This window comes from Chiloscyllium plagiosum, chromosome 5 (assembly GCF_004010195.1).
Source record: "Chiloscyllium plagiosum isolate BGI_BamShark_2017 chromosome 5, ASM401019v2, whole genome shotgun sequence".
NCBI classification, from domain to species: Eukaryota; Metazoa; Chordata; class Chondrichthyes; order Orectolobiformes; family Hemiscylliidae; genus Chiloscyllium; species Chiloscyllium plagiosum.
The window spans coordinates 44767216-44785159 of NC_057714.1; the positions used below are offsets into that span (position 1 = coordinate 44767216).

Here is a 17944-nt window from a genome sequence, read left to right on the forward strand (position 1 = left end):
GGGGCGGTATCAGGGGCAGGGCGGTGTTGCATGGGGTCGGTGGCAGGGGGAGGTGCATGGGACTGGGGGTGGTGGTGTTGGGGGCTGTGGCGGGGGTGGGGGCGGTGTCGGGGGCAGGGGCGGTATTGCCCGGGGTCGGCGGCGGGGTCCCGCGCGCTGTGTGCTGTTGCAGTCTCCTGAACGGGGACCAGACGTTAAAAATTCTGAGCCCCAGAACAAAGGCATTGAATCGATTAACCGAATAATCGATTATCCGAACGAAGTAGTGCCCGCCCATCACATTCGAATAATTGAGGTTCCCCTGTATTTGGAAAGGCAAGCACTGATTAGGGATAGTCAACATGACTTTGTGTGTTGGAAATCATAGCTGAAAAATGTGTCGCTGGAAAAGCGCAGCAGGTCAGGCAGCATCCAAGGAGCAGGAGAATCGATGTTTCGGGCATAAGCCCTCCTTCCTGAAGAAGGGCTTATGCCCGAAATGTCGATTCTCCTGTTCCTTGGATGTTGCCTGACCTGCTGCACTTTTCCAGCAACACATTTTTCAGCTCTGATCTCCAGCGTCTGCAGTCCTCACTTTCTCCTAGTGTGGGAAATCATGTCTCACAAACTTGATTGAGTTTTTTGAGAAAGTAACAAAGATGATTCATGATGGCAGAGCAATGGACATGACCTATATGAACTTCTGGAAGGCATTCGACAAGGTTCCCCAATGGAGACTGATTAGCAAAGTTAGATTTCATGGAATACAGGGAGAACTCGTCATTTGGATACAGAACTAGCTCAAAGGTAGTGGTGGAGGCTCGCTTTTGAGACTGGAGGCCTGTTACCAATAGTGTGCCACAAGGATCTGTGCTAGGTCCACCACTTTTTGACATTTGTATAAATTAGTTGGATGCGAACATAGGAGGTATAGTTAGTAAGTTTGCAGATGACACCAAAATTGGAGGTGTAGTAGACAGCGAAGTAGGTTACCTCAGAGTACAATGGGATCTTGATCAGATGGCTGAGGAGGGGCAGATGAAGTTTAACTTAGATAAATGTGAGATGCTGCATTATGGAAAAACAAATCAGAGCAGGACGTAAACACTTAATGGTGAGGTCCTAGGGAGTGTTGCTGAACAAAGAGACCTTGGAGTGCAGGTTCATAGTTCCTTGAAAGTAGAGTTGCAGATAGTTAGAATAGTGAAGAAGGTGTTTGGTATGCTTTCCTTTATTGGTCAGAACATAAAGTATAGGATTTTGTTAGGTCATGTTGTGGCTTTACAGACATTGGTTCAGCGACTTTTGGAATATTGCGTACAATTCTGGTCTTCTTTTCGGAAGGATGTTGTAAAACTAGTAGGGGTTCAGGAAAGGCTTACAAGGGTGTTGCCAGGGCTGGAGAGTTTGAGCTATAGGGAGAGGCTGAATAGGTTAGGGCTGTTTCCCCTGGAGTGTTAGAGGCTGAGGCTTGACCTTATAGAGATTTACATAATGAGGGGCATGGATAGGATAAACAGACAAAGTCTTTTCCCTAATGTGGGGGAATCCAGAACTAGGGGGCATAGGTTTAGAGTGAGAGGGGAAAGATATAAAAGGGACCTCAGGGGCAACTTTTACATGCAGAAGGTGGTGTGTGTATGGAATGAACTGTCAGAAGAAGTGGTGGAGGCTGGTACAATTACAGTATTTAAAATGCATCTGGATAGGTATGTGAATAGGAAGGGTTTAGAGAGATATGGGCCAAGTGCTGGCAAATAGGACTGGATTATGTTAGGATATCTGGTCGGCATGGACGAGTTGAACCATAGGGTCTGTTTCCGTGCTGTACATCTCTATGACTCCAATCATTTTGAATGGCTGTACAGGCTTGATAAGTCTGAAGGACTTATCTGATGGACACTGAGACTTTATCTCAATCTTTCACCACTCCTTGCTGTTTGGTTCCTGGCTCTTTACTGGCTGATGGAAATGTTGCACATGTATTTTTAAAAATATTGTTTAGAATCCCTACAGTGTGGAAGCAGGCCATTTGGCCCATGGAGGCATCCCCCATAGTCTATCCCATTCCTGTATTTCCATGGCTAATCCATTTAGCATGCACATCCCTTGACATGGTTGGCAATTTAGCATGGCAACCACCTAACCTACACATCTTTGAACTGTGGGAGGAAACTAGAGCACCTGGAAGAAACCCATGCAGTCACCTGGGGAACGTTTAACTCCACAAGACAGTTGCCGGAGGCTGGAATTGAACCCAGACCCTGGTGCTGTGAGGCAGCAGTTCTAACCGTTAAACCACCATGTCACCCATATGTGTGTGGGGGGGGGGGGGGAGGGGAGAGAGAAGAATGTGGGCAGATATTCATTCAAACTAATGTTGTGAGGAACAATAACACTTTCAAATTTGACTAATTCATTCTGAATGCTAAAGATTTTTCATTGTAATAATTTCTTCACTTGTTTGATAAGTGCAGTTATTTTTTCATGGAACTAGAGCTATTTTTGTCAGAGGGAATATTATTCTTTGTGATCTGGCTGTTTCAATCAGGTTGTTGTAAGGAGCTCACGGTATGAAAGTAATCACTGCACACAGCAGTCCAGGAGCAGTGTTGCAATATGTGAAGCAGCAGGACCCCAGCATGCACCTTCCTTAGATCTGGAATAGTCAGGTTATTTCACAGAACAGTACACGAGAATCTTGAATTTTTGTATTTTATTCATAAAAACAGATTTGCAACAATTTATTAAAAATTGATTCATGCAGTATCAGGGTACAAGAAACCTTCTGTCCATTTACAGTTTATCCTGGCAATTCCAGTCTAGTTTAAAGCATTTGTGCACGAATATGTTTTGGAAAATGCCATTGGGTCACAGCCTTCTCCATAAATTTACCCTTTTTTGCTGCTGTATAAAAGAACAGAAACATTAAATAACTATATTACTTTGTGAGTCTTTGATATTAGCAGGAAATAAAAATGTTTCCTTATGGGAAAGAACTACGGTATCATTAAGACAGAAATGTACTGCATGGTTTAAACCTAATAAACTGCACACAGTCAGTATTCACAGACAGTCACAGATACACACGCTCACCTCCAAGTCCAATACTTTTTTTTTTTGTTTTTTTCCTGCTATGTTATAATAATATTTCTACAGAGAACTTGTGTGTACATTATATACAGTAGTCAGTCCTCCTTCCATATGATGAACTGTCTTCAAAAATAAACCTGGTTAAAAGTTAAGGAGGCAGGGAAACACATTAACAGCCAGTATTTACCATTCAGAATATCAGAAAACAGCATTTTCTTCACAATGTTAATTAAAAGCTTATTATTACTGGTTTATCAGTGCATTGAGCATGCTCCTTTGACATTGATGAATACGGGATTGTGCAACATTGACAGACCTACAAATCTGGCTCAGGGGAGTGCGAACCCAAGCTTCAATGGAGCCTTTTGAACACAGACAGAATCTAAGTTCTGATATACAACCATTGACAGCTATGGTAGCAATAAAGCACCAATCTCCCATTTAGATGCTTCTCTGTACCAGTCAAGACAAGTGCCTACTATAAGTAGTCTATGAATGAGGCTGAAGCCCACACTTGTCAGTGACATCAACTGGGCACTATCCTTCTTGAAGGAGGTGTAAGTAGCATCCTGTAGGGATCTAATTTAACTCCAAGCTGATTCATAGAAACAGGAGATGACACAGAGTTAGTTCACTGAGACAGACTTAGAAATTCATTACCAGAGCCAAGTAGTTCCACAATCCTCAAAATTGCTGAAACTGCTTGGCCTGTGAATTCAGCTCACGAAGGGAACCTAATGGAGTATACTTGTCATAGGCATTCGGATTCTTCATACTTGTATCCAGACAATTCAGCAAAATACTGCCCTAACAGGAAGGATAGTCCAAGCTGGACAAATCACTGGAAACTTATCACAGTTTTATGTTGGTAAACAATTGGAAGTTTAATGTCAACTTTGACAAAATACAGGTCCTACCTTATTTAAAAAAAACCCAGGAGTCCAGCTACACATTTGGAGGTCCCTAAACCTTTGCTGTTACTCACCTGCTTTGAAATTCTATGGGTGTAAGGAAATGGGGTGAGATCCTAGAGGCACCAAATGTGTGCTGTATATCAGACAAACAGAAGCTACTTATGAGGACATATCTGACTCAATCGGAGATTGTCAAGCAGAATGGCAGATTTCTGAACATGCCAGCCACCTGTCAGCTGATGATAAACAAAGGTCACAAGTTATGCTAAAACTCAACTTGCACTCATTATATTTTTCTTATTACATCTTGTATTTTAGCTTCAAAGCAAATTTTTGTTTCATCTTTTGATACTACCCAAATGTATTACAACAACATAATAATTTTTTGTTTGCTTGGGTTCAGCAGATTGGCTGCTGATGCCAATTGAGGGGAAATGGTGAAAACATTTTGTTCACATGTGACAGCCCTTCAATTAGTCCTATGTAGTATTTTGAACAAGGATATAACAAATATGTACATAGAGTGAGATAGCTAAACAAGAATACAGAGAGGCATATAGGAAGACGGAGAGGAGAGTGACATACATCTATATCAAACCTGTTTATCTTTCACTTTCTGTTCTTGAACTAAGAAAACACACCATTTGTTTGCTCTCTTCTGTTTAATCAGGAACTGACTGAATCTACATGTCCAGCAGTAACACTCAGGTTTTGATTTTGATAAGCACACTCTAGTTTCACTCTGTAGTATTAGAAATATACTCCAAACCAGAAATCATCAAATCATCTTGTGAGCAAGATATAACAAATCTTATCAGAACAAAGGCTTAGGACGCAAGCAAGTTGTATTATTTTTAACTGGCAAACTTCATATTTATCAAAATGGTAAGAAAACCATTTCTACACCATTCTTTATACTGTCCACTTACCATGTTCAAAGACCCCTGCAACTTAACAGAATGTATCTTCCAAAATCAGGCTTATGTTTTTACAAAAGAGATATATTTCTCTAGTGGACGTACTTATAACAAAGTTTTATTCTCCATATCAACATTTGCCTGGGGATTTAGTACAAGATGTTTCATTTGTCTGTTCAGGTGCAGAAATAGTGACAATATTTGCTTTTATGCTACAATTAAAATTTATATGCTGGATTTCGTTTAATGTGTGAACCATTATTAAATATCAAATTTTGCATAGCAATTCAAATTTCTCACCTTGTGATTGTGACATTAAAAAAAACATTGTGCAGTTTTGATAAACCTTCAGTCCCTGCTTCCTTAAGAAAACCTGTCATTCTTTTTGGGAAGGAAACATACATCCAGTTTATGCAGAAACAAAAACTTCACAGATAAGGCTACAGGTCAGATTCAGGACATCTCCCCAAGACCACACAAACTGGCTCAGGAACTCAGTAGTGTCTGTTTCAAATGCCTATTCCTCTGTGGTAGGGAGAGCGTGCGGTGTGTACGTAGCAAAGAACTAGGTGGAGTACACAGTCCAAACACTGAGTGCCCTTCAGTTCAGGCTACGAAACCTCTTCTTTACAGGCCGGAAACCATGACTCGAAATGATGGCTGCACATGTCTGTGCCGAGGGCTGGCATTAGGACTAACACATGGACTGGCACAACTAGCATCAACTCCACCTATTGATGGCAGGTACGCATGATGAAGAATGGGTAGTTGCAAAGATAGTCTGCGCTGTATACTGCAAAAGAGAATAAAAAGTTACTAATCATTATTTATCAAATATATGCTATAATTTAGTAAGTGTAAGATCATTAACTGTAAAGTTAAAACCTGTTTGAGTACAATTTCTATTAAGCCATTGATGGTGAAACTTGCCAGCTTGATCTTCTCATTATTCTTCAATTACTGTCTGCAGACATAGATCATCAATAACAGCAGAGGTAAAATTTGTGTTCGCAGCCAGCATTAGTGCATATGTGCATGTTCCCACTATTAAACGGATGGTATCCTTGTCTCTTTTTCATTGAATTTATTTTCATTTTCCATTTGTTCTAATAACATTCTTCCCCTTTACTGCTATTTTAAATTGTTATCTATTTTGCCAGTGGAGTGAAGTCACCTTTATTAATTAGATTCTTGGTCAGTCAGGTAAAATACTACCTTTTCACTTTGGTACAGAGCATTATTTAATTTGGGAATTTTGGGAAAGTTGTGCACAAGTCACTTAAAATGCATTCTGAATATTTTTGGGCAGGCAGTAACTGAAAGTTCTTGGCAGGAATTCAGCTTCCATGCAAAATTAGTGTTGGGTGGCTGAATCCTGAGGAGAAAGTGAGGTCTGCAGATGCTGGAGATCAAAGTTGAAACTTTATTGCTGGAACAGCACAGCAGGTCAGGCAGCATCCAGGGAACAGGAGATTCGACGTTTCGGGCACAGGCCCTTCTTCAGGAAGGCCCTTCTTCAGTTGGCTGAATCCTGAGTTGTGTTGAGATCACGTTATCATTCTGGGTTTAGGCTTCCCTGAAACATTGGTGGGAAACTAGTCAGCTCCTGTGTTGAACCCCACCGCCCTATGGCCGAACACGTCAACTCCCCCTCCTACTCTGCCAAGGATATGCAAGTCCTGGGCCTCCTCCACCACCAACTTCCAGCCTAGAGGAAGAACACTTCATTTTCAACCTTGGGACCCTGCAACCACACGGGATCAATGTCGATTTCACCAGTTTCCTGATCTCTCCTCCCTCCACTTTATCCAAGATCTAACTCTCCAACTCAGCAGCTCTGTCTTGAATTGTCCTACGTGTCCATCTTCCTTCCCACCTATCTGCTCCACCCTCCACTTCAACCTATCACCATCATCCCCCACCTTCATCTATCTTTTGCATTCCCAGTTACCTTCCCCCCAGTCCCACATTCCTGATGAAGAGCTTATGCTCGAAACGTCAACTCTCCTGCTCCCTAGATACTGCCTGACCAGCTAGTGCTGTTCCAGCACCACACGTTTTGACTCTGAATCAACTGTCAGGTGATTGAGCACAGACCGGCACCACAGCAAAGCTTTTCTTGAGCCACGAAGAGCATTCTCACTTATTGCAGCCTCATACAAATTCTCTCAAAACAAAATTAGGTTGGACATCCCTAAGATATTCTTGGACTTTAGTCCTCTAGCCCCTAAAAATGTTTTCAGGAGAGATGCTATTAATATCCTTTCCTGAATGCCCTTTCTATCCATAACACTGCTTGGGCTAATGTTGTAAGGAGTGTCAAATTGATTATAAAATAATTTTATTCTAATCTTATGATACGCATTGAAGTGTATACAGTGATGGAAACCTTCTATCAATGCTACTTAATTAAAATGTATGTGTTAGCATTTAGCAACTCCAAAGTAGGGTTATCAAAAATAACTATTCCTCCTTAGTGTGACGCTGCTGCAGCATATGAACTAGGGTATACTGAAGAACCTTAAGGTGAACTCACAAAGATTGCTGTCATTGCCTGTCACGGTGGCAGAAAGAAAGGCTGGTCCAATAGGAGATTTCAAGGTCATCAGTATGCAGATCATCTAGTGGATGTCATTGAAATAATGTTACTGAAGCTGATAGCTCTGCTAAAGAACGTGAGGCTTTGATCTATTTCTTTGTCTGGAGAATTAGGTAATAATATTTAATTGTCAAACCACCTTTGTATAGCTATTTGAGTTCCTGTCAAGGTGCAAAGATGTAGAAAAAAGCTTCACTGGTGATTTAGTCAGCAATTAAATAGCGCCACTGCTATTCATTGTTCTGAGCTAAATGTCACAGCATTGAGATATAGTTGTAGTTGAGGACAAATAGCTAAATGTATCATATGAACAAATGATAAGCCAAATTACTTGAAAATTAGCAGAAGATGTCTTTCGGGAGAGTCTTGATTTTAACATTAAAAACAATAATGATGGGGAAATTGCTTCTGAATTTTGATGATATGCATGTTACATTACGTACTGTTCTGGAGAGTTGATATCTTCTATGACATCTTTGTTTGTTCTGGAAGGCTCCAGTGTGGTACCCCAAGGCACCTGTGACCGCGAATCATGCTGGTTTTTCATTAGAGGCTTGTCACTATCTATAAAGGAATGTGATAATGTGAATTTTGCGCTCTGCAGGACTCCATCCTCACATGATTACTCAATGCAAATCATAAAAAAAACTCACCATCAGCAAAATTAAAAGTTAGAACGACAGTATGCATGTACTAGATCTTTGGAAGAGTAGACAATTGGTCATACTCCCTTGTTCTTATCCTAAGCCCTGCTTATTTTTCCATTTCAAGGATTCATCCAAGTATTTTTACAAAGTCATTGGTGAGTTCATTTCCATCAGCTTTTCAGGCAGCCTATGCTGGAACACAACAACTTGTTGTGTGAACAGATTTTTCTTCATGTTGGAACAAATTACTGCAGATGCTTGAATCTGTACCGAAAGCAATAAATTCTGGAGATCACAGCAGGTCAGGCAACATCCATGGAGAGACAGCAAGCAAACGTTTCAAGTCTTGATGGTTCTTCATCAGGAGCCGATGCTTGCTTTCTCTCCATGGCTGCTGCCTGAATGGCTGTGATCTCCAGTATTTGTTGTTTTTCTTATGTCACTTGTGATTGTTTTGCTAATTACTTTAAATTTGTGCCCTCCAGTTACCAAGAATCTTTCTGTCCCTTGAATCAGTTTACCTTGATTTACTTTATCAAAACTTTTCCTGATTTTGAACACCACCAAACCTCCATTTAACCTCTTCTGCTCAAAGAAGAACAACATCTATTTTGCTATGTAACCCAAAGACTCTGTACCAATCTACTAAATCTCCTTCTGCATTTCTCATGTACAGCGTCCAGAATAAGCCTGTCGAGGAGCAGTCAATGACCGTGTCCAGAATAACCCACAATACTCCAGCTGAGGTTAAACCACATTCTGTCAAGGTTTAGTTTACCTATCATCCTTTTGTACTTTGACTCTGTTTATAGATCCAAGGATGTGTAATGCCTTTTTAACTCTCTCTCAACGTCTCTTGCTGCCTCCAAAGATTTCTACACTCATACTTCAAAGCAATGTTTCCTTCAATTTCCTCTTTTACATGTGTGGCCATTTTATTTTCTGCTTGATGGTCTCTTTAAGCCTGCACATATTAAAGAGAACACTGCTTGTGCTTGGCATTTTGCTCACTCCACAGCATATCACTCATTGCTGCATATGTCACTATAGTACCCGTTTGTGTGTCCCTATTAAAATTGTACTGCTTCATTTATATAGCCTCTCTTCATTCCACTGACCAAAATGAATCATTTCACACTTTTGAATTTCAACTATCATGAATCTAGCCTATTTTACCTATGCCTTTGAAAGGTCTGTTACTATCTTGATTACTTACAGTATGGAAACAGGCCCTTTGGCCCAACAAGTCCATACCGACCCTCTGAAGAGCAACTCACCCAGACCCATTCCCCTACATTTACCCCTTCACCTAACAGTATGGGCAATTTAGCATGGCCAATTCACCTAACCTGAACATTTTGGACTGTGGGAGGAAACCGACGCAGACACAAGAAGAATGTGCAAACTCCACACAGACAGTTGCCTGAGGCAGGAATTGAACCCGGGTCTCTGGCGCTGTAAGGCAGCAGTGCTAACCAATGTGCCACCGTGCCACCCATTTCTGAGTTTTACGTCATCTGCAAACTCTGAAATTATGCTTTGCATCCCGAAGTCTAGTCCAAACAAAAAGAGCTGTAGTCACAGTACCAGTTGCTGGGGCCACCTGTATATACTGCCCTCCAGTCTGAAAAACAATTCACCACAACTGTTTACTTTCTGTCCTTTTAACTACTCTTATAACTTATTCTTTAATGCCACGTGCTTGCTTAACAAGTCTATTATGTAGTACTTTGGCAAATGCCTTTTGAAATACCATGTCCATACGTTATGTTTTTTTATTAATTCTCTGCATTATGTCATCAAATAATTCAAATCAGGCTAGTCAAGCATGATTTGCATTTTTAAAAATCTGAACTAGCTGTCATTTATCTGCATATTTTTCAAAGTACTCATTAATTTTGTGATGGATGATGTCTACACCACTGGCATTTGGCTGACTGGCCAGATGCTGCTGGAAATCTGCCTCTCTGCTTTTTTTCAAAAGGAGTACATTGCCAGACTTGCTTCAGTCAACAATCCTGTAGTTGAGTTCAAGTATTAAAGAATCGGATGCACTGTCTTTGTGTACACTTGGAAGGTACTTTGCAAAATTGTGCATTGCTGGCACACATGGTGTGTACTAACTCTAATGGAGAGTATTGGAACGGGTGCAATTTTGCAAGATGTACTCTTGAAGTTATTTTTATGCACTCATGACATGTGGGCATTGCTGTCTGCACCATCCCTAATTATTCTTGTGGCGTTGATGTTGAGCTGCCTTCTTGAACTGCTGCAGTCTATGTGCTGTAGCTAGACCATAATGCCATTAGGGTTCTGACCCTACGACTCTGAAGGGACAATTATACATTTTCCAAGTCAAGCTGATTTTGGACCATATACAGGCAGATGGGATGAGTTTAGAATAGCATCATAGTCAGAACAAACATGGTGGTCCTAAGGGCCTGTACCTGGGCTATGTTCTGTGATAATTGGCTTGGAGGGGAACTCGCCAGTAATGGTATTCCCCTTGTCATTCCAGACGCAAATGCTTGAGAGTTTAGAAGGTGCTGTCTAAGGCCTTTTGGTAAATTTCTGTGGGATGTCTTGTAGATACTGCATACAGCTGATACTGAATGTCAGTGGTGGAGGGAGTGGATGTGGTGACAATCAAATTGCTGTTTTGTCCTTGATACTGCTGTTGGAGCTGCATCTATCCACACAACTGGTGAGTATTCCATCACAGTCCTAACCTGTACCTTGAAAATGATAAAGAGCCTTTGAATTTAAATTCCATTAGTTACAGTGAACAAATGTCCTCAGAGTATTAGCTTCTAGGTTAATGATCCAGTGACATGGCCACTATCCACTGCCTCCCCTTGAATGCAGCCATCTTGAATCTTTATTTTGGGTGTAGGTTTGCTCACTAAGCTGAAAGGTTCATTTCCAGACGTTTCTTTACCTTACTAGGTAACATCTACATTGGACCTCATGCGAAGCAATGCTGAAAATTCCTGCTTTCTATTTATATGTTTGGGTTTCTTTGGGTTGGTGATGTAATTTCCTGTGGTGCTTTTATTTCCTGTGGTGAAGTCACTTCCTGTTCCTTTTCTCAGGGGATGGTAGATGGGGTCTAACTTGATGTGTTTGTTGATAGAGTTCCGGTTGGAATTCCATGTTTTTACTAATTCTCATGTGTGTCTTTGTTTGGCTTGTCCTAGGATGGATGTATTATCCCAGTCAAAGTGGTGTCACTCAATACTCACTAGTATCCTCATATACGGATGAGGAAGGACATGGCATGGCATTCCAACTGGAACTCTATCAACAAACACATCGAGTTAGACCCCATCTACAACCCCCTGAGAAAAGGAACAGGAAGTGACTTCACCACAGGAAATAACATCACCACAGGAAATGACATCACCAACCCAAAGAAACCAAAACATATAAATAGAAAGCAGGAATTTTCAGCATTGCTTCGCGTGAGGTCCACTAAAGATGTTACCTAGTAAGCAAGCAAACCTACATCCAAAACCTCAACCTAAGCTTCAAATCTTCTCAAACTCAGTAAAATCTTTATTTTATTTAAACAACATGAATTAATCAGTTGGCTAAAGTCCAAGCAATTGAGCTATAAGGAGCCTGAAGATACCAGGTTCCAGCTTCATTTGGTTGATCTCAGTTAAAGTTCTAATAATGAGAAATGTTATGGTATCCATTAGTTCTTTGACAGTGTGGGCCGTAGTCTGGCTCAGGTTCATTTTCACACTCAATGGTCTTGTTGTGATGCCACTGACAGTTCAATAATAATTCCTGCATTTGTGCGAGGGTTGAAAGTAATCAGTGTGCCCATTTTATTGCTGTTAAATTGCTGCCTTGAGGGCCAATTTTAAGAACCATCATTCCAAATGTTCAGACTTCCAAAAAGTATCCAACCTGACACTGAATTGTTTATCATTATGGCCATCCTCTGGGTTCCTCAAGATGATATTAGCCCCCTTAAATATAACTGTTAACCAGACTCTGAGTTACATGTGAACTACAAATAGCAATATTTAAATTTCTTTAAGAGGCACAGATACACATTTGGATCAAAGTAATGTTTCTGTCTGTTGAAAACAGCATATACTTTGATGTATCACGAGCAACATTAAAAATGTCTACTAGTAAAAAAAGTGAACTTAAAAGTAATTTGCATTCTCACAAAGAACATGATCATCTGAATTAATATCAATCATCCATGCAAGCATCTCTCATGATGTGGAGGCACCTGTGTTGGACTGGGCTGGATGAGGTCAGAAGTCACATGATACCAAGCTATAACCAACAGGTTTATTTGAAATCACAAACTTTCAGAGCGCTGCTCCTTCATCAGGTGAAGAGCAAGCATTTCTCACGGTAGTGGTCTGAAAATTACATTCACCTAAAATTAGTTATTTCTTAGAATAAAGATACTTGATTTTCATTCATTCATTCAGGCATTGCTGGCTAAGCCAACACTTATTGTCCATCTCTAATTACCAAGAGAAGGTGGTGATGAGCTGCCTTCCTGCATCATTATAATTCTTGGGGTGGAGAAACACGCCGGTGATGTGAGGGAGTGTTCTACTACTGTAAAATTTTCATGCTTGTTATTCATACATTAACTCTGTAACAATATTTATGATTATGAGAAATAAACAATGAGTGCACACTATATCATCCTGCTGCTTATGTAGAAACTGTTCAGAGGGGTGTGAATGGGCATTGACGATACCCAACACACGGGATAGACCAACAGTCTGACAATCATACTGCTCAGGGAACTAATTTGGAGCTGTAAACAAGAAAATGAGCTCAGTTCTCACATGGATAACTTAAACAAGATCTAATGTTGTCAAATAACTGCTGAATAGTTTTAGGATGAGTTCATTTCAGCAAGGTGAGGAATAAGATGCTGATTTACTGGCACTGAATTAATGAATATGAGCTGGAATAAATAGTTAGGAAGCTTCTAAATAAGTTACAGTCAAAACTGTGAAGCATTACAGAAGTAGTGCTTGGGTGGCACGGTGGCACAGTGGTTAGCACTGTTGCCTCACAGTGCCAGAGACCTGGGTTCAATTCCTGCCTCAGGCGACTGTCTGTGTGGAGTTTGCGCATTCTCCCCGTATTAGATTAGATTACATTACAGTGTGGAAACATGCCCTTCGGCCCAACAAGTCCACACCGACCCGCCGAAGCGTAACCCACCCATACCCCTACATTTACCCCTTACCTAACACTACGGACAATTTAGCATGGCCAATTCACCTGACCTGCACATCTCTGGACTGTGAGAGGAAACCGGAGCACCCGGAGGAAACTCACGCAGACACGGGGAGAACGTGCAAACTCCACACAGTCAGTCGCCTGAGGCAGTAATTGAACCCAGGTCTCTGGCACTGTGAAGCAACAGTGCTAACCACTGTGCCACCGTGCCACCCAAGCACTACTTCTGTAATCTGAGTGGGTTTGCTCCGGTTTCCTCCCACAGTCCAAAAATGTGCAGGTTAGGTGAATTGGCCATGCTAAATTGCCTGTAGTGTTAGGTGTAGGGGAATGAGTCTGGGTGGATTGCTCTTTGGAGGGTCGGTGTAGACTTGTTGGCCGAAGGGCCTGTTTCCACACTGTAAGTAATCTAATCTAATGAGAATAATGAATTTGAAGATTTTAATGCTAGGAATTTTCAGTTGAAGTTTAGCAAAGTGTCTACTGATCTTCAAAATTAAACACTATATCAGTTGATCAGAATAATTCCAAGGAAATTCCTAGCAGAATTCTTTTGTTAATAATAAAACCAAACAGTTTATAAGAAGCTTTGTGCTTTTTTTTATAACTGCCTCTCTTTATGCAGAATGATTTATATTCAAGGTAATTACATTTCCAATAGCAGAGAGGTAGCAAGGCTTACCTCTCAGTTTAAAACTATTGATATTAGTACAGAAATGAGAAAGGAATAGGGCATGCAAAGCAATAGCTAGTTACAGAAGGAGAACTTTGTCAGAAGGGCAGGAACTTCCCATCTGCATTGCACATGAACAGGTGTAACACAGACATGTAAGGTATGATGTCCCCCGATTAAAGGACTAATTATCTAATGAAATACAGAAGACAGAATTCATGGAATCCCTACAATATAGAAACAGACCAATCAGTCCAACAAGTCCACACCAATTCTCCCACCCAGACCAATCCTATCCCTGCAACCCTCCATTTCCCATGGCTAGTCCACCTTACCTACACATCCCTGGAAACAATGGGCAATTTCGCATGGCCAATCCACCTAACCTGCACATCTTTGGACTGTGGGAAGAAACTGGAGCACCCAGAGGGAAACCTCACAGACACAAAATGTGCAAACTCTACACAGATAGTTGCCTGAGGTTAGAATTGAACCTGAATTCCTGGTGCTGTGAGGCAGCAGTGCTAACCATTGAGCCATGGAGATTAGAAGATTATCACTTTAAAAAGGTGATTTTGTCCTGGTTTTCTCCAAGAGATGTAATGAAAGCAGATGTGATAAAGAATCTAGGAATGGTCTAGTTCAACAATGGAAGGGGAGTGGCCAGTTCTCCCAGTTCAGGTATTTTCTAGTTTGTTTAAGCTGTAGCAGACACAAGATATATGAGTCCAGGGGAGTTTAGTAAAGAACTCCTCTGAGCTTCTTCTGAAATTGCTCTCTGGATGTTGTTCCCTCCTGCCTGTAAGAATCTGTGCTTGAATTTACCTTTTTGCCAAGCAGTGTGTTTATGGGATGTTACTGCATTGGAGCAGTGAATTATAATAGTTATAGTATTAGATCGGTTAATTTTTCCAAAATTGTGTTCTTCTAAATTTGGTTCCTTTTGTACATGTTTCAAATGTAGTGCTTAAATAAATTCTGGTTTGCTTAAAGCCAAGTGGTTTGACCAGTTGCATCTTGTCTGGAATATCCACTTGACATCTGCTTTTAAAATAAGAAAAAATCGGGGTCTAGGCTACCTTCTTAAAGTATTTGGAGGGGGTCTGGTCTGGCCCATAACAAGATAGTTATTTGCAAAGAGACAATCGAGGTAGCTGAAAGGAGCCGCAAGCTGAGCCCATATTCTCCTTTGATATTATGTTGACAGAAGAAAGAGCCAGGCTTTTCTATGACATCAAGTTTACAAAGAGGGGAATTGTGAGTGGCCAGAGCAGTGGAACAGTTAAGTCCACAGGTAATGAAGAAATAAAGGTGAGTTTTACCAGCAGATGAGTTGAGACAGCAGCAAAGTTGACTACTGTTACAGTGGGAGAAATAAGTGAGCCCAGTAACGGAACAAATATGATTTTGGAAACTCGCCTAGGAAAGAACTACTTTAACCAGTTAAAGGGCAACACCACTTCTCAGTAAGATGGCAGGAGTACCCAACTTGGCTGCTGTCACCACTCATCTGTTGCTGAAACCTGCGTTTATTTCTTTATTACCTGATGCATTAGTCTATCTCCTGCTGGTAGAAAGGAAGGGATCATCTGATGGAAAGCAGGCGTAGGAGGCCCTATGATGCAGGCTGACGAGAGGGAAGCAGCAGAGGTAATTAGTCAGTGAAAATCAGTCAGAAAAACCTTCTTCACCACAAAAACCACATGTTTAAAGAGGTTCGGTGAGCTCACAGTATGAGCCAAAGTATGTCCAGGCTCTGCTGTCAATATACATCCTCATTATGAAAACTTCCAGCTTCAAAGAGAAACTGTTCAGAACATGAAACCATGTTATTTATTTAATGTTACCTTCTGAAATGACTTCAGCACAAAAAGTTTTCTGGTCATCTTTGAGGGCACCTCTTTTCAGAATAAGACCCCCTTCACTTATCATCATGACAAGCATAATTTCATATGCAATCAATGTTCATGACACCCACAGACTTGTAAAGTCAATGGTTTTCCATTCATAAGTAAGGCAGCTAATATGGCACAGCGTTAAGTGAAGGGAAGACTAACATTGTATAAAACTCAAGATTACAGGAAGAAGAGATGTTAAAAATAATGGTCAGATGGACAGAGATTCTGGAGGAAAGGGGAGGCTAGGAAGAGGGCATTGATAAAAGCTAATCAAGGATTATCATGTGTAGGTCCACTTTATGCATCTGTATAATTCAGCAATGCCCTTTCACTCACCCACTGATTGAAGGGCAAAAGTCACAGTTTACAAAGCTAAACAGAATAACAAAGCCATCGCTGGAACACATATATTATATCCTTGCTGGCCTTACAGAACTCCAGGTACTCTGGGTGATCTAGAGTATTTCACTCAATCTAGACATCACACCTCAGAAAAATTATTCTGGCCTTGGAGAAGATGTAGTGCAGATGCTGATCACAATGCTATAAGGCTAATTTTTAAGGAGAGGTTTCTCATTTTTCCGAGACTAAGCTGTTACCTAATTGACATGCCGAAGATGATAAATAGACTTGATTTTGCAGAAAGAGAGCAATTGTATAGTAGCTTCTCAAAATGAGGATGACACTTACCCTTGGATAATATTCCCACTACCGTGCAGGCTAATCTGTGTGAGGGTGCACTGACTTTCCGTTCCAGAAACCTCAAAGGTCAACACAGCAGCAGAAAAACACTAGAGGGAACACAGCTCACAGCAAGAACCTGTGCATGGAGTCTTTTAACATGTGGAGGCTGTTACACTGTGGTTTTTGGGTGAGGAGCAAACTCTCCCACTCTTATCACCTGCCACATGTGTATTGGATATATTTATGAATTGATAATCAACCAGTAAGGCCACAATATGTGGCCATTAAGTCTTGAAGTTGGACATGAAAGTGGAGTTTCTGGCTCAGAGGGAGGAATGATAGTGCTGCACCACGAGACCATCCCAGAGAGAAATTATCTCCCGCGCAAGGGATGAGTCTAAACCAATGCAGTATAACCTTAAAATGGAGCTGGATCATTCAGAGGAAGCATCCTTCACACAAGCTGCAGATGTCCCAACGAGAAAGCTTTGGTGGCATATTTCAATTGAAAATTCCAAGAATGGGATTGATTGTTAGATAAAGTTATTAATAATTGTAGATTCAAGGTGGGCAAAGCAGTTAGGATACTGATCCACCCTGCTCTAACTGAATGACAGAAGAAGATCCAGGGTTGTTCTTAATGCTTTGTTGCTTGGATCATAGGAAGTAGCCAGCAACTTCAGTGACTGCTCATCATTTCCTGATCCACAGCTGCTGCCAGAGTCTCAACAACGCAAACAAAGCACACAGACAATCACGAGCAATTCTCCCAGTGAGTCACTGAGCACTAGGGATGAATTGGTAGCAGGGTTACAGTGTCTTCTCCATTGATACACAGGTCTCAATGTGTAAAACCTGATGCAGTTTTTAAAACCCAAATAAAAAGCTGCACGTGTGCCTAGAACAAGTCGATGGCTGCGAAATAAGTGCCTCTGCTAACCTCCAGTTTGCTGAGGAAGATTGTTGCTAATCTACATCACTTGGAATCTTCCGAGGCCCTGAATGATGTGGGCTTTCATGAGAAAGTTTGGAGAATCATGTGAGATCAGCAGTGAAGTGCTTCCAGCTGATGAGAGCACAAGTTCCCATTTTCCAAGCAAGTATTGAGTGGTGAGACAGCCTTTATGAAGGGTCAAGCCCAAAATGTTGACTCGCTTGCTTCTTAGATGCTGCCTGACCTGCTGTGCTTTTTCCAATGCCACGCTTTATCGACAGTGAGATAGGAATCTCGCTACTGAGCAGTGACGGGTCTTCTTGCATGAATTAGCATTTTTAGCATATATTAACATCCCCATTATTATGTCATGTCAC

General features: G+C 41.1%; 1 protein-coding gene across 2 annotated transcripts in view; it reads right to left on the reverse strand.

Annotated features, from left to right (window-relative positions):
- Positions 1-2680: 2680 nt before the first annotated feature.
- The window catches only part of gabbr2 (gamma-aminobutyric acid (GABA) B receptor, 2), a 968870-nt gene continuing 953606 nt past the window's right edge, over positions 2681-17944 (reverse strand). For both annotated transcript variants that reach the window (XM_043689956.1, XM_043689957.1), the window contains 2 exons: positions 7946-8066; positions 2681-5696 (listed from right to left, as the gene is read on the reverse strand). In XM_043689956.1, coding sequence (XP_043545891.1) covers positions 5531-5696; positions 7946-8066 — 287 coding nt within the window. In that variant the 3' untranslated portion in view covers positions 2681-5530. The remainder of the gene's footprint in view (positions 5697-7945; positions 8067-17944) is intronic.